Raw genomic sequence first — 26,871 nt, forward strand, 5'->3', positions numbered from 1 at the left:
TTCTCTCATCTACCCACCAATAAAAAATGGACAAGTATAATATTTTATACGTTGAAAATTAAATTAATCAAACACATTTAATTGATAATTTCTATATAAATAAATTTTAGGCAATTGAATTGCTTAAAATTTATTTTCTTTCCATGCTTGTAATCAAACGCATCCTATATAGATTAATGTACAAGTTTATATTTAAGTTTTTTTTTTTTTCTATTCTTTATTTACTGAGCTAACTTTTAAACCCGATTCAAACATGTCGTTCTTGTATATGTATATATATCAGGTGCTCCTTGTTCTTTGGCTCTCATTATACATTGCAGCTCTCTACTGTATATAAATATTGTCTCGTGATTACTCCAACCTTTAGCCAACCCAATGGATTCAAATGCCACAACTTTAGTTCTTCGTCGTCAATTAAGCATAAAAAATGATATAGAAAAGGGTTCGCCAGTTTTTGTTTTCGACACATCTCTACTAGAAAAACAAACAAATTTGCCCACACAATTCCTATGGCCTCATGAAGATTTAACTTGTATAACACAAGATGAACTCGCAGATCCTCCAGTAGACTTAAATGGCTTCTTCAATGGCGATGAAGAAGCCATTTCTTTCGCAGCTTTGCAGATTCGGGCCGCCTGTTCGACCCATGGTTTCTTCCAGGTTATCAACCATGGTATAGATTCAGCGGTAGTTCGTGCTGCGCATCAGCATATGAATGCCTTTTTCGATCTTCCGATGAGCAGAAAATTTGCTGTAAAGAGGAATCCAGGTAGTGTATGGGGTTATTCAGGTGCCCATGCTGACAGATATTCATCAAAACTGCCATGGAAGGAGACATTTTCATTTGGATATAGCCATCACAATTCCCTGAAACTAGATGTGATTAATTATTTCAAGTCTGTTCTGGGGAAAGATTTTGCCGAGGCAGGGTGAGTTCACGTTTCTCTCTATGAACTCCATAGTATAATGAAAAATATTTTAATTCATTAATCATGCGCATATTCGTCCTTTACATGGACATGATATATGACTGTAGTCTCACAAAATTGCAATATTACAGCAAAATAATTAACTAGAACTTTTATTATTATTTTCAGGTTGGTTTTTCAGAAATATTGTGAAGCGATGAGACATTTATCACTAGTACTATTGGAACTATTGGCAATTAGCTTGGGAGTTGATAAGTCACACTATATGAAATTATTTGAAGATGGTAACTCATTAATGAGGTGCAATAGCTATCCACCTTGCAAAGAAGCTGGACTCACCCTTGGAACTGGTCCCCATTGTGATCCAAATTCCTTAACAATACTTCACCAAGATCAAGTTGGAGGACTTGAAATCTTTGCAAATAACAATTGGAAAGCAATTCGACCTCGCTCCGATACCTTTGTCGTTAACATTGGCGATACGTTCATGGTACGTACATGTCTTAGTCTTTGTATATTGTTGACATGTTTGGTGCGTATTTTTGTCTGCATGTTTAATTTTGACCATTATTTGCTGTTTCACCTTATTAATAACTATTCGGTTTGCCAATTTTTGGACTGTATTTGAACATGCATTCATTGCCAAGATGGGTTCAGTCTGTTTTCAAGTATCTGTAATATCAGAAAAAACTAAGATGGGACATCAAGTAGTCCATCACATTTATGCTAAGTATTGTTAATAATATTTTGAGAAGACGAGTGATGTTATATGAAATCGTGACCACGGCCCACCAAATCTTCGATTGTACTATCAACCTATCTTTATTTTCATGCTAATATATGCTTGACATGTACATAATTTTCATAAACGAACTATGCAGGCATTGTGCAATGGAAAATACAAGAGTTGCCTGCACAGGGCTGTGGTGAACAAGGAAAAGGTGAGAAGATCATTAGTTTATTTTGTGAGCCCAAAAGAGGACAAAATTTTGAGGCCCCCTCAAGATCTATTGGGCAATGAAGAGGCTAGGAAATACCCAGATTTCAAATGGTCAGATTTGTTGGAATTCACACAAAAGCATTATAGGGCAGATGCAACTACACTACAAAACTTTGCCCACTGGCTTCAATCCACCAAAACCACTTCCAATTAAAACTATCCTTGGATGCTTCTCATCATTATTTCTTCCCTTCTCTCTCTGTCTAGTATATGTATGTGTGCTACAAGCCTAGTGCCAACACTTAAATGTGTGCATTTTTTTTCTTTTTCTTGGATGTTGTAGTGTGTACTCATCCTCCTTTGTACATAAATGGATTATAATTTACTTTTTGAGAGTTAAGTTTCGAATTTAAGTTAGAAAATAAAAATGGATCGAGATAATATATATGACACAATATAAAACATATGATCAGAAACAAACAACAAGATAGAAAGCAAAGACTTAATTGAAAGAGGAATAAAGTATTTTATTCAATTGACGACTATAGAGAAAACAAATACAATAATTATGCCTACACAATTATTTTATATTTTAGTAATACAAAACCTGTGAAAAAATCTAATATTTATAGTTGTGCATGCCAAATCCTAAAAATACAACAAAGAGGGAAACAAGATAAAAAAATAATATGAAATAAACGAAACAATATTTTTTCCCAATAAAAATGTGTGGAATACAGGAAATAATTTTTTTTTCATTAAAAACGCGTGTAATAAAGGAAGTAATATTTTTTTCCAAAAAATCCAACCAATTTTGGGTAAAAAAATCCAACAATCTCCACCTTAACACAAATTTCAATGCAACGAATGAAACTCCAAAATTTCTCCATTAAAAAAATATATTAGACTGCAACGAAAAATTCGAACTCTTCAAAAAGTACCAAACTTTCTTCAACACATAAATATGCACCATCTTCCATGATATCCAATACAGATACATGAACCCAAATATCGAGTTTTCCAAAATTCACAAAGAATAATAAATTATCAAATAGTGTCAAAGTACACACTGTAGCAGAATAACTCTCAATACTTTCATAGAAAGCCGTTGACTAGCCTCAACATCTTCAAAAATGCTAAAAGCATGTGCAATCAAATCAGAAACTACTTACTTACCTCCAATGGGTCAATTCCTAGCAGTTGAATCTACTGGAGCAACAGGTAATGGTAAGAAAGTGGAATTACCCATATCTTCTAAACTTGATTAAGTAGTATTCTTCAATATAGATCCTGAACCGAATACCAAAGGTACATTACCAAACTGAATTTCCACCATAGTACTAAATATGTGCTACTTTTATTCACAAATTCTACCCAACCTTGCAAGATATATAATTGGTACCTATTTTGCCCTTTTAATACAACACGAACATACTTTCGAACCTTCAAAACTCCACCCCCTCTAAAGAACGTACAAAAGTACTCAATAAATTAATATTCTTCTTCAAGTTTAGAATATGTCAAACGCGGTCAAGTGTTCTACATGTTCTATCCACCAGGTTCAATCTAACTTTATCAATACTAGCTACTCGATAAAGTTCGTTATTACCCATGACAACTACACATTGTGTCAAGATTTCATATATTTCAAAAGAATCTTGATTAAGACACATATGAAATGCACAAACTGTATCCAAAATTCACTCTTAGTCAAGTTTGGATTCCAAATTAGAAATTGTCAAAACATCCCCATTACTCAAATAGTTCTCGGCTATGTTAGTTTCGTTTGAAGTATTTGATTACTTCCCATAATTTGCAATCAAATTACTTTCGTTTTATAATTTGTCGCAATCCCTCTTATTGTGCTCTTTCCTTTTGCAATAATAATAAACCTGATTACTGAAATTTGACTTCAACTTATCCTTTCTCTGATCACCATGAACAGTAAGACATTTTCCATCTCTAACCTCAGATTTGACCAAATGTTTTATTTTCTCTTTTGAAAACAAGGTATCATATGCATTTTCAATAGTAAAAGTATCATGACTTACAAGATCATGTCTCTAAATGAAGTAAACGAAATAGGCAGTGAACATAAAAGGATTAAGGTCAAATTTTCTTCATCATACTTTATCTCTAAAGTCTCCAAATTAGCGACAATCTTCTTAAGCATAGCAAGATGATCTTTCAAAGATCCGCTTTCTACCATGCGATGAAAATACAACCTCTCATTCAGATGTAATTTTTTTGTCAGACTTTTAGTCATGCACAATTGCTTCAACTTCAACTACAACACAGCCGTCATTTTCTCTTACAAAATGTCCCGAAAAATATTGTTAGAAAGATGAAGATGGATTTGTGAAAGTGACTTTTGAGAATTAGAGCTTTTTTCGAACTCCAACAAAAGAAATTATCCTAGGTTTTATCGACACATTTGACAAAATAATAGTGTAATTAATTAAGTACTCATAATTATGTCTTAAATCTCTAAACGTGGCTAATAAGTTTGTTTCAATTTTGCTGTAGCCATTCCACAAATTATGTTTCCTTGACGGGTGACTTCCATACATTAGGCAAATGATCTCTTTACTCATTCAATCCAATACTCCTTAGTGCCCTCATGATGTTTAAAGGAAGAAGATAACACATCATAACTTAATGACTAGAGTTTATGGTTGATCTAAACCTTTTATTTATTGAGACGTCCAATAAAACAATCATATTACTAAGAGAAGGCACATCAAGATCAAAACTAATGTCAACTAGATGAAAACTTCACCCCTTAGCATACTTGGAATAGATTAAAAGTATATTTGAATTGCTGAATGAGACAATACCCTGACAAAAACGAAACATGTTCTAAATTATAAGGCATCTTCGACAATTTATATTTTTTATTATTATTAATTTTGTCTAGAAATTCAGCATTTGGAACATGGGGGGTTCGGTCTCTTCCATTTATTCACAGCTTTTTTGCATAATACAAAATAGATATAGATTTACATACAGACATGAATAAAGTTGAGGATCACACATAAGACTAGTGGAGTGTAAACTAAGACAAAACATATAGGCCAAAATTTTGCTACTTACATAAGAGGTTGTGTGAAGACGTTCAGGACAAAGAAAACATATAGTTCCCCAAATGCACAACATTCCACGCCTGTGGTTTTTCCAATTTGCATTAATTTTTCATGGATATTTCATCTTCTCTTCCACAATCAATATGGTCAAACACATTTTTCATAGATATTTCATCTTTTCTAGCACCATCAAAATGGTTAACTGAGAGGTGTCAAAATGAGTTGATCACTGCTTTTATTCGGGTAGTATATGGTTATATAGGCCCTGTTCGATTATGACTTTGAGAATTGATTTTTTGACCGTTAGACAGAAAAGTGAGTTTCACCTGTAAATGAAAAAGTCAAAAATGACGACTGACTTAAAGAAGTAACGATTAAAAAAATAATTTTTTGGATTGAAAAATCAGAACCAAATGGGGGCATAATAGTAGAGGCGACTACGACGCAACTTAATAGACTTTTTTGTTTGTTTGTTTGGTGGGTTGTTGGAGTGACCTACTAAGAATGTGACTTCGGTACCTCTATAGAAGCAGGTCTTGTAATGTCGGATCAATTCGTAATTTTTACATTTCTAGGTCTATCTGTATATGATTTAAGGTTAAATTTCTAGGTCTATCTATATATGATTTAAGGTTAAATTTCACTCTGGTCTCCAACTTTTTTTATTTGTGGCAACTTCATCCCCATTAAATTTTTATCCTCTATTCCATTCTAATCAACCTTTCAATTATTCGTACATATCATTCCTACTGACAATTTCAATTCATTTGTACCGTTAAGGTGTTGTAAAAAGACAATTCTACCCTTTACCACGAAAAAAATAAAATAAAAATAAAAAAGAGGCTGGTGTGGTGGTTGAGGGGGAGGGGGGAGGGGGAAATTTCAGAAAATGAGAACAGGACATTTACCATCCCTAAACAATAATACTATATTAAGGGAGCATTTGTTTCCATTTTTGTAAAAATGAGAATAAAAAATATAGTCGTTATTGGCCATATAAGAGATAAAAATTCAAATTTGATGGCTTGATATGATGGATAGCACGATCATACTTTTCATTTTAATGGGAAAAGAATGGGAAACAAATGGGACTTAAATCTAAAATGTTATTATTATAATATCAAAGTTACAATAAAGAATGACAATGAGAAAAATCAATATTTTTTTTCTTTTTCTTTTTCTGGTTAAAATTTTAGGTCGAACTTATTACTCTCTAGGAAAAATAGAAAGATCAATTTTGATAACTGGACTATAAATGTATTAAATTTAAAAATTTGTGATAATGATGAATAAAAAAATACATATAATTTTATATTTAACATAAGAAAAAAAAATGGATAAATAGGAAACTTATGATGATAGTGGAGGTTTCTGTAATTTTTAAAATCAGATAGGCTACTCTAAAATTTTCATAAATTTCAAGGGAGGTTTATGAAATTTATCCAAATATATATATTTCTCATCTTTCCCCCAATGTATGGTTTTGAATTTTTTATTTTATTATATTTAAGCTATATATTTTTTTTATTTATTAAAATATATATAAAGTATGGTTTTGATTTTTGCAAATATGATTTATAAATAATAATTACAAGTCAACATAAATAAATATTTTGAAACTTAATTGAAAATTCTTAAATATTTAATATTTCTTGATTTAATTTTCTCTAAATTTTACTTCTTTTATATTCTTGACATTTATACTATTTTAAGTTTAGAAAAATAAATAATATTAATGTAACATTAAAATGCAAAAAAAAAAAAAAAAAATTAGCATTAAAAGTTTATAGCTTAGACAATAAAAAAAAGTTTTTTTAGCTTAGTTCATTATTGTGCTAAATATTTTAGAACAATTTTAGAAGGAGATTGGACGAAGGTGTGTGTCCTAGTTAATCGGGATGGTTGAAGTTGTGGTTAGTTCTCAAAGTAGTCGTGTCTATTTGAGATGAATCCAACGTAGTGGAAGAGTTTAGTCTTAATATTGAATGTTATATTTCCAATTTGAAGAATATGAGTTAAGGAAGAATTGTTACAAGAGTGGAAACAGAAAACATCAACTATATATAGATGTGATATTGGATTTAAAATTCATTTGATTGACAGTAAATTGTCAATGCTACCTCATCAACGAAAACTACATCTGTGATTTAAGTATGCTGCATTTGTGAATTATTAGTGATGCAATCCCTTGACAGTTGATGAGATCGGTCCAATTGGGTCATATTTCAAAATAGAAAGAAGTTGTGGTAGTTTAGTAAATGACTTCAACTAATGTATTAAGAACAAAAGATTTGGTCAGCTGAAATAATGCAAGAAGGACCATTCTATTTGTACACTTATTTTCACATCAATTTTTATAGCGCACACACATGCAAGTGGGTGGGGTGCACGATTAAAATAATTGTCGACCCCATCTTTGTGAGAGGAGTGTGAAAATTGATGTGAAAAAAGTGATGTACAAATAGGATAATTGATGCAAAATATAATTGTGGACATCTAATTTAGTACATGAAATGAGATATTGCGACTCTTCTTTTGAATTGATTTGTTTAGATTTAATTATAGCCCACGTTTAGCCCCTGTTTGATTCCCATTAAATTATTTTTCATTATATTCTATTTTTCTTTCTCCTATTTTCAACCATACAATCTTTCATAAAATAATATTACACGTAAATCGAAATTTTTTCCTTCTTTTTCAACCACTCATTTTTTCAACAAAACACTATCCCCCCCCCCCCTCCATTTTCATTACCAAAAATGAGGGTCAAACAGGGGCTAAATTTCATTACATTCCATTTTTTTATCTCTTATTTTTAATCATACAATCTTTCATAAAATAATATTACATGTAAATCGAAAATTTTTACTTCTTTTTCAACCATTCATTTTTAAAAAAAAAAAGAACACTGTTCCGCTATTTTTACTTCAAAAAATGGGGCCAAACGGGGCTAATATTATACATAGTTGGGTGTTTATATATAGTCGGTGCATGTTGTATTTCGTTCAAGAAATTGAAGAGTCGACCATTTTCATTATATCAAAAATGTCATGACTCATGAGATAGGTACGAAAGATGGCCTTTCAAGGCATGTGGAGGCTGTTTTGCTTGGCGGATCAAAACTCGACAAGTATCGTACATGGTCTCATATATCGAGCTTTTTGAAGGTTAAACGAATAAATACTTAACTTCAACTCTAATAATAAATAAGGGGACAAAAAAGGGAAGAATTTAAGAAAAATAATAGCTATTACTAAACCAGATTCAATATCAATATCAATACCATAGTAAGTAGAGTAATCGAAATTATGACTAGAGGCATTATTTTTATTAGGACTGTAAGCAAAAACCGCCAAATCGAAAAATCGAACCGAAATCGCATTTTAGAAATTGTCGGTTTAGTGCCACATGGACCTAGTTAACGAAATGATTTTGAACCAAACCAAATAGGTTAAAATGATTTGGTTTAGGTTTGAGAATTTTAATTGAGGTTTAAAACCAAACCGAACCGACAAAAAAATATATAAAAATGAAAAATGAAAAAATGAATTTTTTTTTAAAATTCATCCAAATATGTAAAATTCAATAGTTTTGTCATTTGTAGGTATTTTTGTCAATTTCTTATTTTTTTTAATACATATATATTATTATTATTATTATTCAATAATCCTAATTTATATCTAATAATCTCGAGGCTAACATAATCTATCAAAAGCTCTTTTCCTCTTTAGAATTTAGATGAATTCCAGCTAACACCCAACATAGTCTTGAGTCATTGGTACCACACACTTCTTTTTCAGATTTATCACGTCTCTTCAAAATTGAATTGAAATCGATTATACTAAATCGGAGACAAAGATATCATAGACGGCTAGACCTTTGGTGATAATATTTGTTCGAATAAAGTTTCAGATCAATAATTTTTTAGGAGCAAACTGAAGTAAGAATCTAAAATTAAATGCGATTCGTAACATCATACAAAAGTAAACTTGTGTAATTGTTATATTTAGATATTCTAAACAATTGCTTTATTATTGTAGTTGGTTATTCTCTTTGTCTAATCAGTATCATTTTTTCAGATATGATGATCACGATATCTTGTTGGACATTATTATATTGTTTTGGCCTTTATATCTAATTTAGTAGACTTGTATTATAACGTTATTGTATCGTTATTAGCCTAAAAATGTGAATAAAAATGAAAAAAAAAACTATGTTTTAGTTTATTGTTATTTCATTTTGATTTAGTTGGTATTTAAATTTATAGTAAATATATTTAGTTCCTATTTGAGCCATATTTTTCATATCATCATAATGAGAAAATTAACTGTTAGAGAAGAGGCCGGGTCCCGCACAATAGCAGGTCAACAAAGGCGATTGGACTTATGGGATAACGGTCCAAATTTTCATTTTTTATCCCAAAATTTTAGTTCAAACAAGGACATAATTTTTTTTATATTTATTGCTAGTAAGACATAAATATATATTGAATTCAATGAATTAATGACATAAAAGTAGATAGATAAAAAAATATATGGTGAAACCGACGATTTAAAACCGCACCAAGCCGTTAGGTTTAAGTTTGAGTTTTTTTTTTCAAACCATTCAAAATGGTTTGGTTTAAGTTTCGATTTTTCTCGAACCGATTTAAACGATTTTCTTTGAAATTTTGTCAAAAACAAGTAAAATCGGACCGTTTACACCCCTAATTTTTATAATAACATCTGAATTACCTAAAGGGGCGACCTCATTTTATTCATTCTTTTAATTTCATTTTTCTTTGTAAAGATTAGTTTGTTAATGTGTGTCACATATAAAAGAGAAGATTATGTGCATGGATTAGACATTTTGGCCAATCAATGGTCGAAACATGTAAATATCGACCACATGAATATCGCATCATGCGGTGTTACATTTAAAGCAAATCCAAGATTGCTACACTAATCCTTTCTCTTATTACTATTAATTTTCTTGTGACAAGCTATACTAGACATTTGATTAAACCTCAATTTAGTGTTTCTTTTGTTAGAGTATTTTGAGTTAAAAGACAGACACTTTCTGTTTCTTGATTTTGAACCAACCTGGCTGGCCCTTTCCTAACCATCTAGGTAAAAATTTATAACAAGTGAATTATCGTCTTTTTCTTTCATTATACTTATGTCTATCACTTTGTTGCTCGAAATTTTTAACTTAGAGGAAGTCCTCGCGTCGGGCATGCACAACAAGGATAAGAGTATGAGATCATTCTTTGATCCTTTAGATCAAAAGAAAATCATTTATATCATTTTTGTTTATTATAGTATTTTATTTAAAATTATTTCTAATTTGTATTTCACATTTTCTAGATTTGAAATGAAATTCAAAGAGTTTCACAATTTACAAATTAAATTTGTTATCAGTACATATATTTCAAAAATAATTTGATGTTTATAAAATATATTCACATACTTTTGTCGGAATTGTGAATCTTTTTTATCAGTATTCTCATACTATACTTTTAGGGGGAAAATGACCGGACTCTCCCGAACTGCACATTCATATATAGTTTAGATTCATTGAAAATCTAACACGTAAATTAAAATAATGGCGCAGGATAAGTTTAAATATTCTAAAACGTAATGAATTTGTTCATTTAAAATTGTTTTCGTACGTGAATATACATTGACTTGTCGTTTTTAAGTCATTTTGGAAAATAAAGGTGATGCATCACAAGGGTTGTCCCATAATCTCAATACAAATGTATGGATCATTATAAATGCAAAAAGGGACCCAAATTACTAGTCGACAAATTAAGTAATTGAAATGTCATATTAATTCTTGATAAGGAAAGATTTGCAAAATAAGCAATAGAACCCTACTTCCCTCGTGGTTTTTTTATAATTTGTTCACATATTTAGGTACAAATCCTGTTACTAGACATACAGCTTCACGTGTGACCAGTTGTTTTCAATTAGTTACAATCCTCACTTACAAGAATTTAATATAAGGTCCGCAAAAATGTTGATTTTTTTTTTTTTTTTCTTTTTTGGCCTTCTAATTTTCTACTTTTTGTAACAAAGAATGATGGAAATATATATATTATTTAGACAGTAAAATATCGAAATCTTTGAACTTGTTTCAAACCATGAATGACTAGTAAGGAAAAAAAAAAACTCTTTAATTCTAAAAAAAAGATCACTATTAAGAGCACATCAAACTGTAGAACGAGTCCTTCTGAATTTACAAAGTCACGTGTTCCTATTTTACAACAGTAGGGATAATAGTTGATGCACTTCATTTGTTCCTCCCTCCCTCCCCCCCCCCCCCCCCCCCCCCCCTCTCTCTCTCTCTCTCTCTCTCATACATACCCAATAATTATCTCCTACCTTGGCTTAATTCCAAAATCAACTGGGGTCATAGGAAGGATAAGGAAAAAAGACTTTTTATGTTTAAAATGGACAACAAAAACTTTTGTTATTATTAGGAGCTCCTACTTAACAAAAGAAGATATATGGAACATGTGTGGCTAAGCTTAAAAGCAAATTAAAATTATTTTTCTGTAAATTGTTATTTCTAATCATGTTTGTCTAAGTGATCTTTTTCTTACCTTATAAATTAAAGTTATTTATTGCTTTAAAGTTAATTAAGAATTAGTTTCAAGAGCAATTTACTTATTTTCAACTTTAACTAAAATAAAATATTTTAAGCTTACACGAGAAATTTTTTTTTAGGTGTCGGATTTGTTATAAACATGGCTGGTTGAATAATACGGTTTATAATTAAACTCGTGTTATGCCTTAATTCAAATCGTGACATGTGGGTCGTTGGATTGTGAATCTTTAGAATCTAGATACTTCTAGTTTATGCATACCCTCATTTATCCTCGATGAGTTACAAGAAACAACTTTTCAATCTCTCGTCCCTTCATCTCTTTCTTCTCTTTGAGTAAGGGCTCTTTGATTTTTGATCTTGTAATCCCTAAAACTAAAAGTTTTAATGTGAGCTGGTTTGTACGATATTGTGAATAGACTGAGATTGTTCGGTTTCTATGTTTTATGTACAAGTTTTGGGGGATTTTGGTCATGTTGAGGCCAAGATTGTAAATTGGTGTATGCGAGCCTTCGAGCAAACAAATCTATATCCTTTTTACTTCTTGTTTTTATTATTTCTCCATCTTCTCAAAAGATTAAACCTGATAAATTTATTATTAGGGTCTTTCGTTGAGCATCCAGTTTTGTTTAACATTGCAACACATGATCAAAATTGTTAAGAATGGATAGGTCGCCCATGTGAGTTGACTCAACCCTATAGAATATAGAATGAATGGGTTAGAGTTGGGGAATTATTTTTTGATTCGTGAAATAACTTTCCACCACACATAATCAACCAATAATTCCCTCGATTCTGTAGTGACCCGAATATCGTAGGTTACAATTCTCTCAAAAAAAAAAAAAAAAAAAAAAACAATATTCGTATGTATAGATGGTGTAGAATCGAAAAACAAGAAATCATCATTTTTGGACATTCATGTTGGAATTAATTGAATTTGATTTGGGTTTAAAATATTAAATGTAATATTTAATGATGTGGGTCATTGCAATTAATTTGGGTGAATTGGAAAAGTCTCCAATATAGGCCCATATGTTAATAAGCCCATTTTAAGTGTTTTTTATATGGAAAGGAGTCCCACATCGAAAGTTTACAAGAAAATAGTCTTGTTTATATAGTGGGTTGTGTGAATAATATATAATTTAACATGTTACCTACCACTTGGCTAACTTTAACTAGCCAAAGGCTAGCAAACTAGCCAAAAGCTAGTCACCACTAGAGTGGTGCTTCGCACCACTAGCATCGCTTCTCGGACCCGGACCCGGACTCGGACCCGGCCCGCGCACGTCGCAAAGTACGCATTGGGCACTTTAGAAGCGCACTTGGCATCCGCATGGCTGTGACTGTTCAGAAATTGGTGAATAGGCATGATGAATGGACATTTCACTTCATGGTTCAATCTGGGCCGTCAGATCATAAAAATAGTGCGATCCAATGGCTAAGACGAATCAGACCAAGTGGTGCACCAGTTCCTGAAATGTCACACACCTGTTCCATGAGACACTTCAATCTCTATAAATAGGGACCCTCAGATTCGTTTTTTGACACACGAAATCAATTACGAATTCAATTGATTTATAAATTCTTCTCTCTCCATATTCTGCTCTAAAAAAAAATCTCTTATACTTCCGTAGTTATTCCGTTCAAGTACGATCATTCATTGGTTCGACCGACAAGGTTGGTATTGTGCAGTATCAACTTTGGAAGGAGCGTTGTATCTTGGGAGACAGACATCCATAATCCCGTTTGCACTTCATTAGGGGGGCTAAATCTGTCTTAAGGAGATTTGCTTATTTTATCGGCATACCTCGCTTCATTTACTGTTTTTTTTTCTACTTATAAAATTTGTTCTTTTGATTGCGTTAATCAAATTTCCGACAACAATTCAATCATCACATAAAGGGCATTTGGATTGTGGTAAAGGATTTCCTTCCATTGTGGTAGAGTTTCAGATCAAGAAGTACAGGAAAAAGCAAGGCTACTGGATTCAATCTATTTTATCTTGGAATTTCTTCAATGTTAAGTAAGTTCAACAACGTTTGATCAAATAGAGGCATTTTAGGTAAAATTTTACATTGGTGTCAGAGTCTTTAAGATTGTTTCCTTCAATTTTATCTTACTGAAAAGGATTATTGTGGTGAAAAATGCTGGTATGTCATGCTGTTGAAACATGAAGCATCCGTAATGGCATATCATGAGTTATACTACATTAATTCAAGAAATTTGTATAGTCAGTATTCTAAAAGGCGTGTCTTGGTGACGTCCGCCTAGGCGCAAAACGCCTAACCAAGTGACTTGGCGCCTTATTTAACGGTCAACAACAATCGTTGACCGACAATTTTTTTTTTACAATTCTTTTAAGTTAAAACTTAGAGGTTGATTTCTTCATTTCATCTGCCCTAAATTCAAAACAATCGCTTGAAGCTTTGAAGTAAAATGTCCAAAAATTCTTTTCTATTTAGTATTTATATTTGAAACTTATCCTTCCATTGGAAACTTTAAAAATGTATAAAGTTCCTATAAATCTATTTTAGATGTTCGATAGGTATTATTTTTAGTTATTAAATATTTTTTCAATTGATTAAAAATTAAAATAATATTAAAATAAGAAAACGTATTTTTACACCTATGTCTCGCCTAAACTCGCCTAACTTATAACTTGATCTCCATGCATCACACACATTACTCCTTTTTAGAACATTGTGTGTAGTTTGTTTTTCTTTTTTTTGGCATATTTCATATCCGCGAATTTTCAGAATTTTTAGTTTTATATTCTTGGAGAAAAATGAAATTGTAGTTGAATTAAATGAACCTTGAAAAAATTGCAGCTTTCTTTTTATTAATCTTCATGTTGTAAAATTGGCATGATTAGAAATGTCTTTCCATATGCTTTTCAACCATATAAAAAACTTTTATACGAACATAAAATAAAAAAGTCAAAAGGGATTTCAAAGTTTTGGGAAAAACTTTAAAATCTTCAAAATTGAAAAACAAGAGAAATTGTAATTTTTGTTTTTTTTTGTTTTTTGGGTCACTATTTGTCAATTGGAACATAAGCAAGAGAATGATCTGGGGATCTTTCATTATAATTAATTTGGTGCATGAAACGAAGATGCGTGAATACATTTAACCTTTCTTTAAACAAGTTATCAACCAAAAATTTATACCCAAACGATAGTCGGTTATGTTATTCATTTATACTAAATAAATAAAAAACACCCAAATTGATATTGTCATATAGAAAAGATGAAACATATGTGCTTTATAGAAAAATTCATATTAATTCCCAACATTATAAAATCCAATCCAATCCTATCCTATCCTATGCAACTAACACCTGTTAGAATTGGGCTGTGACCCAAACTCTTGTTGAATATTTGATTGGAAATATTGTTGGAATAATATTAGGAGTTGGTAGTAAACTTCAAGAAAGGTAAGGGGAATGATTTTCCTTTGGGAGAATTTCATAAGTGAGAGATTAAGTATGGTAAATTTCAAAATTGAGAAAACAAGTTTCAAAATTCAAAAATCAAATTTTTATCAAAATTTATTTATGATTTAATTATTTAATTAATTATTTAATATATTTATGTCACAGTTTTTGGTCACAATTATCTAATTAATTAGTCACAGATTAATTTTTAGTCATAGCTTTTCAAATTATTGGTCGTAATTTAATTCTTGGTCACAGATCGAAAATTTTATAGGTCACAAAATATTTTTCAATCACGAATCCAAAAATTTTATAAGTCGCAAATTATTCATCGATCACATATCAGATTAATTTTTAATCACAACTTAACAAATTATTGGTCGTAACTTATTTCTCGGTCACATAAAAAACTTTATAGGTCATGGAATATTTTTCGGTCACGAATCCAAAAATTTTACAGGTTGCAGATTATTCATCGGTCACATATTTAAAACTTTTGTTGATTATAATTCATTTACTCATTGCAAATTATTGAATTAATTGGTCACGATTAGTTTTTGGATCACAACTTAATCAATTGTGAGTCATAATTGGGAGTCACGGTCACAATTTTCAAGTCACATATCCAATTGCGAGTCACAATCAAGAGTCACAAGCACATTCACAATTTTCAGCACCACCACCATCGGAGCCAGCAAAACCCACCCCAAATCGTATCCACCCATTTCCTTAAATCGCCACAGCCAGCATCGCCAACGTTACCCATTTCCACAACCACCACAGCCGAGTCAAGCAATTTACTGGTCATAACACTATTGATCCACCCGACCGACGCCGACACTACCGCCACCAACACCCTGCCGCCATCGCCTGCACCGCATCCAAAAACCAAGAAAAAAAATCAACACCACGATCTACACCTCTATAACCATGATCTGCGCTATTAACCCACAATCTGCAACTGCACCATCGTGATTTGCAAACCTCCGGCGACGCTCACACACCACTACAACCACCCCGACCGCCAGATCATACACCATTGTAACACCTCAAACAACCACCGCAACACTTCAAAAAAAAACCACAGCCATCCCTCTGAATCACGACAGCCACCAGCGCCACCACACAACTCACAGTGGATCTGCTGTAGAAATAGGAGAGAAGAGGAGAGGAAGTGTTGTCGACGTCGTTGGAGTAGAGAGTGGTGAGGCGACATTGCTTCAATTGGCTTCACTCTGATACCGGCGATTAACTTTTTATTTCCCTTGTTGATAGCAGCATTTGAGAGGTGAGATGAGAGAGAGAGAGAGAGAGAGAGAGAGAGAAATTTGGGAATTAATTAGGATTTGCGTGTAATGGAGTATATATATTTAGCAAAAATATTTATTTTAAAAAATATTAATTAAAATAAAATCTCTGATTTTTTAAAGATTAAACTAATCGTCTTATTTTAGAATTGTGAATTTTTAAAGTATGGAATTGTGTAATTTCCACTTTTCCATTTTGACAGTTTTTTGACTCCTATTTTATCTTAAATTCTCCATTATTAATTTTACCCATTATATTGAAACTTCACCTTATATTCAACTCTCTATGTATTAATTCTCCTAGTATGTTAGGAATTCTTTGATTATAAATATGCGGTGTCCAATACATATTGAAATTGACCAATTGTCTAATTAGTTATTGGTCCAAAGAGATCCTTTGTAGCTCCTTACTATTGATTGTAGTGAATTCTCTGCTTCTTCCCGTAATTTTCTTGAATTTGGATTTCCACGTAAATCTTGTTTACTTTGTGATCTTTTATTTTCATATTGTCCATATTTTCTTGTTATTTAACTATTTGGCCGGATTATAACGAAACATAAACAACATTTGAAGCATTATTGCAACAAGTACGTATTATTTTAATTTCATGTAGTAATTACGAAGGATTGTAATTGAAATTAATTGCACATCAGAAGAACATGAAGGTTTCGAAAATTATAATGTTGTAAGAAGATTACACTATGGGAAAAGCCCCCTTCAACAACCCCCTAGACGTCCAGGGGGGTTGTTTAAACAGCAAGGTCCTTACACTATTGTGCAATGAACAAATATATATTTTTTAGAAAATAAACCGAAAAAAAGTAATGTAAATTCTTGTAATTAATTTAAAATTACATCAATTATAATGAACAATTAACCTTTGCCCAACCTGTTTTGAGTCCACTTCAATATCGTTTCTGTAAATTTTTATTATCTTGCCATCGGTGATTATGTAGATTGCTTTGGAACATGTTATTTCTGTGTTCATTCCGATGCTCTTATTGGCTATCAGCAGGGGTAGACCCAGACAGTTCAAACTGTAGGATCAAAAATGAATTTTTTTCGAACAATGTATCATTACCGAAAATAAGACCATATGCTACTACAATAGGATTTGGGTTAGGACTTTTTGGGTATTGGGATAGGGAAATTAATTGGGTTGACTCACTACTTTAACAGAAAATTACATTTTAAGCAAGAAAAAAAATAAATTGGTGAGATCCTCTTTCTTTTTCTCTGGTCACCATATCGTCTACTACGATGCAATAACTGGGACAACTTTTAGATAATTAAGAAAGGGAAGTTTACACAAATTGGAAAATAATAGGGAGTGAATTTGAAAACCATTGATTTTTTTGTTAAATATTGTAAATTACAACATAAATTGGCATTTGAAGAGAAATACGACATATTACAGTCAGCAACTTCTTGCAAATTACAGTGTGATAAATTTGATGTGAATATAATTCTTTTACAAATTACAGTGTAATATTTTTACAATGATAGTAATTTGCACTCTGTTTTTAATCTTATACCTTCAATTTTTCTAGTTAAAAACTTAAGAATCTTCTGTTCTCTTAGAGTTTAGCAATCTCCTAAATCTTCATTTTTCCTCCAATGTCAAGTATTTGCTTAAAATCATCATATTCTTCTTCATCAAGGTTTCGCAAAACCAGAATCAACAGTCAGAAAATAACACGATGGCAGATCTTAATGCTAAAAAGAAACTTTCAAATTATACCAACTCCGCCCAAAAAAAAAAATTTAAAACCATTCTATGCAATTTCAATACTCATCGCGCTGGCAGATCTTGAAATTTTGATTTGTAAATCTTAGACATATTTAACAATGTCTGCACTGTTTTTGAAGCAATGGACACAAACTTTTCGATGATCACTAAATTCTTGACTTACACTAAATTTTCCGAGACATGCTGATTTCCGACACCTTGAGGAAGAATGCAGCCACGTCTTTCGAACTGGCATCAGTACAAAAAAAATACCTAATTGGTGTCGCGCAAGGCTCAAGAATTGACATGTCCATTAAGCAATGGCATGGGAAATTGTCTCCGACTCTTTAGGGCGCCACATGGTTTTCTGGGCACAGAGCATTCCTTCCTTATTCTTGGAGTAGGTCATGCGAATGTCCCAGTGCATGGACTTGAGAAGGCTTTCGAGTTTATTAATGATCTCAACTGTGTCTCGGACGATAAGCTTTCCTTCGGGCCTCAAAATCCGATCAGCCTCCGCAACCAAGGCCATGAAATTACACCTGAGACCCGGAATTCAGAATAATTAGAAGAAAGCATATAAACTTAAGCATCAAATCTAGTTAATTGAGTCTTATGTACACACTTGTTCTTAATCTTCGAAAAGAGATGGTCTGCATGGAGGAGATCATAGGATCGAGGGTAAGTACTGAACGATTCACACCAGTCATGATAAATTCCAAATAGACCTCGTTCATAAATAATCGGTAGAGTATCAGGAGCATCGATGGAGACAACGTTCATAACCCACAACTTCATATCTTTAAGAGCAGCAGCAAATCTGCAGAGGGATCACCATCACTTAGTACAAGCCGAATGGCAACCAAACATGCTATTTAATAACAGAAATAATGGTATAAATATGAAGGTTCGTGTTTCAGTATAAGAAATGAAGAAACAAATACATCAACACCGTTAAACACAGCATATTCCCACTCAATAAACAGAAAAATAAAAGACGACCTTGACAAATTCACATATGTTTCCAGCAAAGGTAAGAAAGTTCACGCTAATAAAATTTTGATTCATTATTCATATTTCATCACGAAAGATTATCTCAGAAGAAATCAGCACTAGCCTTAAAGCAAAAAAAAATGATGCAGTAACCATTGGGATTTTGTAGCACCAGATCAGAATCTAAAATAAAAATAGGCGGTTGTTTTAAATGTCCGGAACAACAAATGCAGTCTGTACCAACAAGAGTAAATTTGAATGGGCAATGAAATGTAAAAGAAATTTCTTTTGCTGCATATACAAAGGAAGACCCAGATAGTCTTTTATTCTTACCCTCCATAGACAGCTCGCATGTCCATGACATTCCTCACATTAGACCAGTCTATTCCCAATCCATTTATATAAGACTTGCTCACGACACGCTTCCAGTGTTCATAATCTGCAGCAAAATCTTCTGGAGCAGGTTTCCCATAAACTCCTACCTGGGAACTAGACAACCAGTAAGGAGTTTGCCCCACCCTCGCAGGCCACTGTTTAGGCCATTGAGCCCCGCGTTCAGATGAATCAACAGGAAGTTTGTGCATACACGCTTGTAAAAGCACATTCCTGTGCACGAGGTATGAATAACATTAAAGCAACGATAAAACCAAAATCCTACTCTACATTACTCGCAATCATGCAGCCTCCTACATTTTCTATATCTCAGTAGCAGAGCCTCGCAATAAACTCCGAGAAGAAATTAAAAAGGAAGTTTTATCTCAAATAGAATAAAACATACCAGGCTGCATCTGGATCATCAGTGTCTTTACACAGTGGAGGATCATTTTGTGATCTTTGCTCATAGCACTCGTTTGAAGAAGGCTTGTGATATACAGCTATTCCAACTCCATTCACTCTGTCCTTGGTAATGGACACAACTTCCCAACACATTGCCTTTGTTAATTTCTTCATGGCTGCAAATAATTCCCAATAAGCACAACTCACTAGGATATTTAACTTTTGGTTAGCTTTAAACATTACCAGATTTTACGATGTACCTTCCCAAATCTCAACATCTTCAGCAAGTTTCTGGTAGATCGGAGTCGCAGACCAAACAAAGAAACCCCCAGGACGCAGCAAACGATTCAGCTCCAAGAGAAGTTTACCTCCTGCCCATTGTTACATGTTGCTGGTTATAATCACATTCACAGGAGGACAACAGTGAAAAGTTGACAATTGAAGTACACAATCATTGGAAATCTAGAGAAATTTTTCCATCACCATATAGAAGTACTTTTCTAAAAGGTTTCAAGTTTAAATATTAAATCACCGTTCAACAATCCTTCTACAACAAAGTAACTGGAAGCGATGTACCTTCAATGTGCCAAGGTACCCTACAACGTGCACAGTGGACTATATCGAAAACTCTTCCAGGGTATGGAAGTCTCTTTGTACCCATAACAGCAGATATACCAGGAATTCCTCTTTCAAGTGCAAATTGAACCTGAGCTTCATGTTCATCTTTTGGAGCCAATGACATGGTTAGCACGTCCCTGTCAAAGAGGAAGCCTCCAAAGCTAGCAACGCCACATCCAACATCCAGCACAACACGTGAGTGTTTTCCCCAGGCAATTTCAGGAACAGACTGCACAACATTCTTTTCGTGTGAGCAAAAACAATTAAAACATAATGATTCTATAAAGTGCTAGTAACTCATGTCTTTCCCGGCATATCCAGAACATTTGTCAAACTAGCTTTGAACTCTGAAAGATATTACAATAGAAATTCAAATCAGATTTGCAGCACTTCAACAATGTTTATAAGCTTTATGCTTTGTTTCAGAAGCAAGATTGTAAGCTAATAAGACGTCATTTTGATTATGTTGAAAATTAACACGTTGCAAAGTATGATAGAGTCATTCAGAAACAAACAGGCAGCAATTTTAGAAAATTAGCAAGCCAAGGAAGAAAAGAAGACAATGAAACGAATCTAGCAACCTTCGGATAAATAAACAAAATTGAAACTCAGAACTATGTGAAGTTCCAGCACAAATGTGCTGTGTTGCATTGCATGTCAGATTGTCCATTTCCCATGTGCATTTGCCATAGGGAGCATCTGCATGAATGAGGCAGATGTGCTGTTGTTGCAATGTTAAATGTGTTGGGGGTGACTGCAACATCTTACCTGCTGTATGAAATCAATATAATGAAGGGCACCATGCTTAAACTGAGTTCCACCACCAGGGAACGTAAGGTATTCACCGCTAACTTTAACCCAATTTTGGTGTCCTTTAACTTCTGCAAGCTTTGTATGAGGAACATTATGATACCATATCTGAGAGAACAAATTTAGGAAGTAAAATAAAAAATCCTGCGAATCAGAATAAAAGTGAAATTTGAAGGTACAACAAATTACAAATATATCTACAGAAGTACAATACCTTTTCCCTACTCCTAGGCCATTCAACAGGGCGTTGGTATCCTTCAGGAACTGGAACAAGGCAGGTGGGAGGACTCTCAGGACAGTGCCTCTCCCGATGTTCATAATGCTTAGTTGATGGAAGCTTTTTAATTGCTTTCAAATTGTCCAGGCAAGGAATGTAATCAGTCCCTGCAGTGGTATTGCAAAGTTTCCAACTGTAACCACTTTCTTTCTCTAACTGGGAGGATTCTTGGGCTTCTTTCTCATTCTTTGACTCTGCTGCCTGAGTTGAAAAGGCTCCATTTTGAGTGGTTGTTTCCTTCAAAAGATCTGATTGAGCCCCAGAAGGAAAGTCTTCATTGGACTGATCCTTTTTCTCACCAGTAACTTGATCAGTTTCCTTATCCTTCTCTTCTTCCACTTTCTCCTCTGTTTGACCATCTCCCTTATCCCCATCCTTCACGTCACTTGAACTTTCTCCTGATTTCTTCTCATTGTCATCAGAATTACTTTCATTTGTCTCTCCAGTTTCAGAGTCTTTATTCTCCTTCTGCAATTCCCCATCTTCCTTAGCTTCTCCTCCATTCTTTTCTTCTTCATCTTCCTTCCTTTCTTCTATGTATTCTTTCTTTTCATCCTTAGACTTCTCTACGGGATTTTCCTCCAAGGTTTTTTCTGTCTCTTCAGATTTATCGTTTTTCTCCTCCTGAATCAAACCAGCATTACTGTCCCCTTTGGTTGCATCCTCAGGCAAGTCACCCGGGTTATCCTCAAATTGCTTTGTCTTGCCATCATCACTGGAACTACTATCATCACTTGCATTGTTAACACTATCATTGCTCGTACCACGGTTGTTGTTATCTTCGTTGCTCTCACTCACATGTGTTCCCACCTCATTCTTGTTCTCCGTAGAAACATCCGAGCTCCAAACAGGAACCACGGACGATGATGTCATCATCCATACCCCAACTAAGCAAAGTACTACAAAAACCGCTATTGTGACCATTGAGCAATAGCCTGATGATGATTTCCTACCATCAACTCTAGAGTATTTTCCTAAAGCCATGCTCTAAATTGTAATCTTGAACCAGTCCTTCAGTAGTTTTATTGTTACACCTGTAAACATGTTACAAGACTAAATTTCTTCAATCAATTTCAAGACTATAGAGCTGAGCTCATCCAGAGCACCAAAGTAGCACATAGTAGAACATCAAATGGTATTACTGCCTAATTAAAGCTTCAAAGGTACATCTTTTCTACTCAGCAAGTGTGATCTCATGAAAGAAAGAAACATTTCTAAAAATTGACATTAATTACACCAAATTCTACACATAAATAGGTATTAACTAATCAGTAGCAGATCATCAATAGATCAGTGAAAAAAATAAATAGCCTAATAAAAATAATATTTTGTCTTGAAATGGGCTGCATCATAATATAAATATTACCATCTAAAAAGAGTCAGGCAAATAAAATCTTGACAATCGTACTGAAAGGAAAACAATCTTCAATAGCCCAGATCCAAATTAAATCCCCTTTACAATAAGCATATCATGAAGAAAGCAACCTCGTAAACATAAATCAAGAACAAGAACTGAATCGAATCATAATAATCGATAATCATAAGCAAACAAACAATTCAAACACTACGCGTCAAGAAATCAGATGTGGCAGCTGGTTTTTCAAGTACCTTTTCGTTATTCAAAATTCAGATCTGAGACAAGTATATCAGCTTCACTCATTTTCTCATTGTGTACCGACTGTATGGGACTGATGGGTAACTTTCAATCAAGAAAGAAGTGTATAAAATGAGAAGGAAGACGTATACACGAGAGGTACCAAGAGAAGACGTTGGCCGAACTTGCGTGGATTTTTTTATTTTTAGCCCCGTTTGGCCCCATATTTGGATTTATAAGGATGGGAATGGTGTTTTAGAGAGAGAGAGAGAGAAAGAGAGAGAGAGAGAGAGGGGACACGAAAAATTTTCGATTTACATGAAATATTATTTTATTGAAAATTGTGTAATTGAAAATAGGAGAGAGATAAATTTAAATTATGATTTTCATTTTTCTAAGAATGAGAATGAAAAATATAGTCGTTATGGGATCCACATAAGAGATAGAAAGTCAAATATGATGATTTGATGTGATGGATAACGAACATATTTTTCATTTTTGTAACCAAAGAATAAGAATCAAACATGGGCTAAATTGATAAGTTTTAAAGATGGTCAAACGGGGGCTTAATTTTTAGAGTAACGTTACATTAAATGAGACTTAATTTTAATGCTAAATATCATTATTCCTTCTTTCTTTTCTTTTTTCTTTTTTTTTTTTAATTTGTCATGGACTTACTATTGTTAATATTGGCTTTGTAGAAGATGCTTACCACGAGAATTCCATGAAATCCTTGTTTGGTGAAAATTAAATATAGTTAAAATTAACAATTAATTTCAGTCACATATTATATGAAATTCACAATTTTTCAACACAATTTTTCATTTTTTATCCCTACCGAATAAGGGCTAAAATTAGATATAGTATTATTATAATATTTGAAGATTTTAGTTTGTGTCTTGTTAGACAAAGTGGAGATTAACAGTTGAATTGCATTAACGAAGAATAAATTTTTGTTGAAATGCAAGAAATCTGGTAACTTTTTTTGGTATAGAAAGGTAAACCCTCGTTTAATACTCATTATTTTCAAAATACATTTTCACTCTTTTTTCTTTTAAATCACACATTATTCATTACAATAATATTATACGTAAGTCCAAAATTTTTCTTATATTTCAATCACACACTTTTCATTAATCTACCATTCCAAGATTCATTCTTAACCAAAAAAAAAAAAAAAATGGAGCTCAAACAAGTTAAAAGAAAGCAAAGTATACTAAATTCTATCAAAGCAAATGTATAATTCCCAAGAGAGAAGGTAAATAGCAGCTTTGAGTGTGTGAAGTTGCATTATTCTTCAAATGATACAGAGCTGGGGATATTTATAGCATTATACCTATGAAATAGTGTCAATTGGATGAATATACACGTGACATCATCTCTTGAGTCGAAGCATCCAATCTCAGACATTAATTTGGACTCACCAACCTGTGGCACATTTAATACTCTTATAAAGAGCAGCCACCCTACAGCCTAAACTGACAAGACTTCGACTTTCCACTCATTACAAAGGTCTTATCAATCATTCCAAAATGATCGTACATAAATTCAAGATCTCACGTGTGGGCCATCACTTGAGCTTCAATTTTGACCTTTGTTGAGCTTCATCACTTCGGCAAGAAGACTTCGGAGCTTCGTTATTAACATGAGACGCTTTGGTAATTCGAATTTACAAAGACAACAATCCGCGTGGCTTCAAAAGGTTAGCCGCATGGAGCTTATGTGGCAAGGTGTAATAATAGTCTCCTAAATCCAGGTATAGTGATTCATATCGTGCGTGGACTTAGTATTTAAGAAATGTATTTTGAGCTATTTTTCCTGGCATGGTTGAATTTTTTACACCCCAAGTCCAATTATAAATATTTATATCATGATTGGAATTCAAAGTTGAACCTGATTCTTGTATTCAGTCCAATCCTTGTGCAGCTGAACCATCAAGGCTACTTTGTTTTGGTAGAAGTTGAAGTTTATTTAAGCCGAAGCAGGGAAGTGCTGAACTGTCGATGCTCCTTTGTTTTGATATAAACTGAAATTTATTTGAATCGAAGCAGGGAAGTGTTGAACTACTGAGTCTCCTTTATTTTGGTAGAGGTGAACTTGACAACAGTGCCAATGATTTGATAAGTTTGGACGTTTTCGAGGAAAATCATTACGACTTCCAATACACACACAATGTGCAATGATAGCCACGATGTAGTGTTTTAAGGTTAATGCGTTGAGGCTCATAGGTGAAGAACATGCATCAATCCGAGACGTTGACAAAAGAAGCTATTCGAATTCAACACCTTAGATGTAACAAAGAATGGATGATTCAGATGGATTAGATTTTGATCCAAAGGCTATGATTCTTTTATCTTTTGTAAATAAGCTAAAACGCTACCATTATTTTGACTTTTACCTTTGCGAAAATCTTCAAAATCTCTAGTATTCTTAATCTTTTTCAGCAATCTCTATTTTTCCGACGATATCGCATCATTTGAGTCTTCCTTTGATTTAGGTAATTTTTGTGAGACTATTTTCCACACCATTTCCATTTCATCTTTTAATGGCACCTGGGTTAGGATCCCAGACTTTGTAGCTAATAATTCTCGAAGCCCACAAATGTGCATGTTATCCGAGGCCTGATTGTGTGGCCATTAGTGAATACCTGTTAAAAAGCGAATATTCATCTACCTTTGCACCCATTGTTAGGGTGGTGCTTAGGTCTTTTACGTTGGCTCCTACCCAGCATCGGTCGAACAGGTAGAGTTATCTAATAAGGTAGTCTTCCTTTGGAATGAGACATCACTTGCTGGGATATACCTCTACATGTCTTCTAAACACTTTTCCAACCTTGCATTCTTGCGAAGGGGGAATCAAAGGGGTGGTAGTACTATATGACTCCTTGAGGAGCCCATGCCCCCTTATGGTGGGTTTGCCATCCTCCATCAAATGATGGAAAGAGTTGTGGTTTTGGACAAAGGAGAGGTGGCAGATGGTGGGGAGGGACAAAGCTCCGACTTGCACTGTATCGACCTAGTATTCTAAAGCATGTGAATGTCTCCCTCTATTACCTATGTTAAAGTACTTTTGATTTTATCTGACGTTTTTATTTTGCAATTTCAGGAAATTACTTCAAGCTACGTCAAGCTAAGTAAGACATCATCGAGAACATTTATAGACGTCCCTTGAAGTCACCCCACTACGACCACTTAATCTACCGAATCACGTACTTCTTAGACTTCAGGCTAATGGCTTCAAAAGGTAAACACTGAAGCCCTTTGTAAGTATAGAGCTCCTTTTTTTTTTTTAGAATTTAACATTGTATTTACTATTTGCAATGACTTTGAAAGGAAAAAATACCCTACCCCTAATATAGCTTTAATTTTGAAGTTGATGGAAGCTTGGATGAAAGCCATCAAAGTAGAGGGGGTTCAGAGGGCCAATGAAAAAGCTATGAAGGAAGAAGAACAGGGCTCGGAGGCCGTGAAGAAGGCAGCAGCAGCTAGGATCCTTGGAAAATCGGGGAGGTTCCTAATGGGGTAAGACGAGGAGATTGCTTCGATAGCGATGGATATATGCTGCTATTTGAAGTCCGAGGTGTCACTGGTAATTTTTACAAGTTCTGGACTGATATAGTAATAATATGTATCCACCAGCAATGCGGTAGACCTTACAACAACATTGGTGCGCCAATTATGTTGACCTCATTTTCATTAAGATGATGTAGACAACAGATACCGAACCCACATATGTACACTTAAGAAAGTTCCAACACATATGGCCATGTTGCTAGTCGACAATACTTCGTAT

The 26,871-nt window shown here is 33.4% G+C and overlaps 2 protein-coding genes across 3 annotated transcripts; one reads left to right on the forward strand and one right to left on the reverse strand.

The window, feature by feature from the left end:
- Positions 1–328: 328 nt before the first annotated feature.
- On the forward strand, positions 329–2,264 carry LOC111402629 (gibberellin 20 oxidase 2-like). Its single transcript, XM_023031003.1, has 3 exons — positions 329–929; positions 1,098–1,419; positions 1,811–2,264. The coding sequence occupies exons 1-3, from the start codon at positions 376–378 to the stop codon at positions 2,081–2,083; spliced, it is 1,149 nt and encodes a 382-aa protein (XP_022886771.1). The 5' UTR covers positions 329–375; the 3' UTR covers positions 2,084–2,264.
- A 15,772-nt stretch (positions 2,265–18,036) lies between these two features.
- On the reverse strand, positions 18,037–23,303 carry LOC111401116 (probable methyltransferase PMT26). Of its 2 annotated transcripts, none has more exons than XM_023028690.1 (9): positions 23,094–23,303; positions 21,423–22,519; positions 21,167–21,316; positions 20,357–20,627; positions 20,041–20,151; positions 19,782–19,956; positions 19,337–19,609; positions 18,636–18,830; positions 18,037–18,552 (listed from the first exon to the last, which is right to left on the reverse strand). In XM_023028690.1, exons 2-9 carry the CDS (start codon positions 22,467–22,469, stop codon positions 18,324–18,326), a joined length of 2,451 nt encoding a protein of 816 aa, XP_022884458.1. In that variant the 5' UTR covers positions 22,470–22,519; positions 23,094–23,303; the 3' UTR covers positions 18,037–18,323. The 2 variants fall into 2 exon arrangements, with proteins under 2 accessions (XP_022884458.1, XP_022884459.1); XM_023028691.1 differs by having other exon boundaries at positions 21,423–22,538; positions 23,094–23,279.
- Positions 23,304–26,871: the final 3,568 nt, after the last annotated feature.

The sequence above is a fragment of the Olea europaea genome, chromosome 10, assembly GCF_002742605.1.
Source record: "Olea europaea var. sylvestris chromosome 10, O_europaea_v1, whole genome shotgun sequence".
NCBI classification, from domain to species: Eukaryota; Viridiplantae; Streptophyta; class Magnoliopsida; order Lamiales; family Oleaceae; genus Olea; species Olea europaea.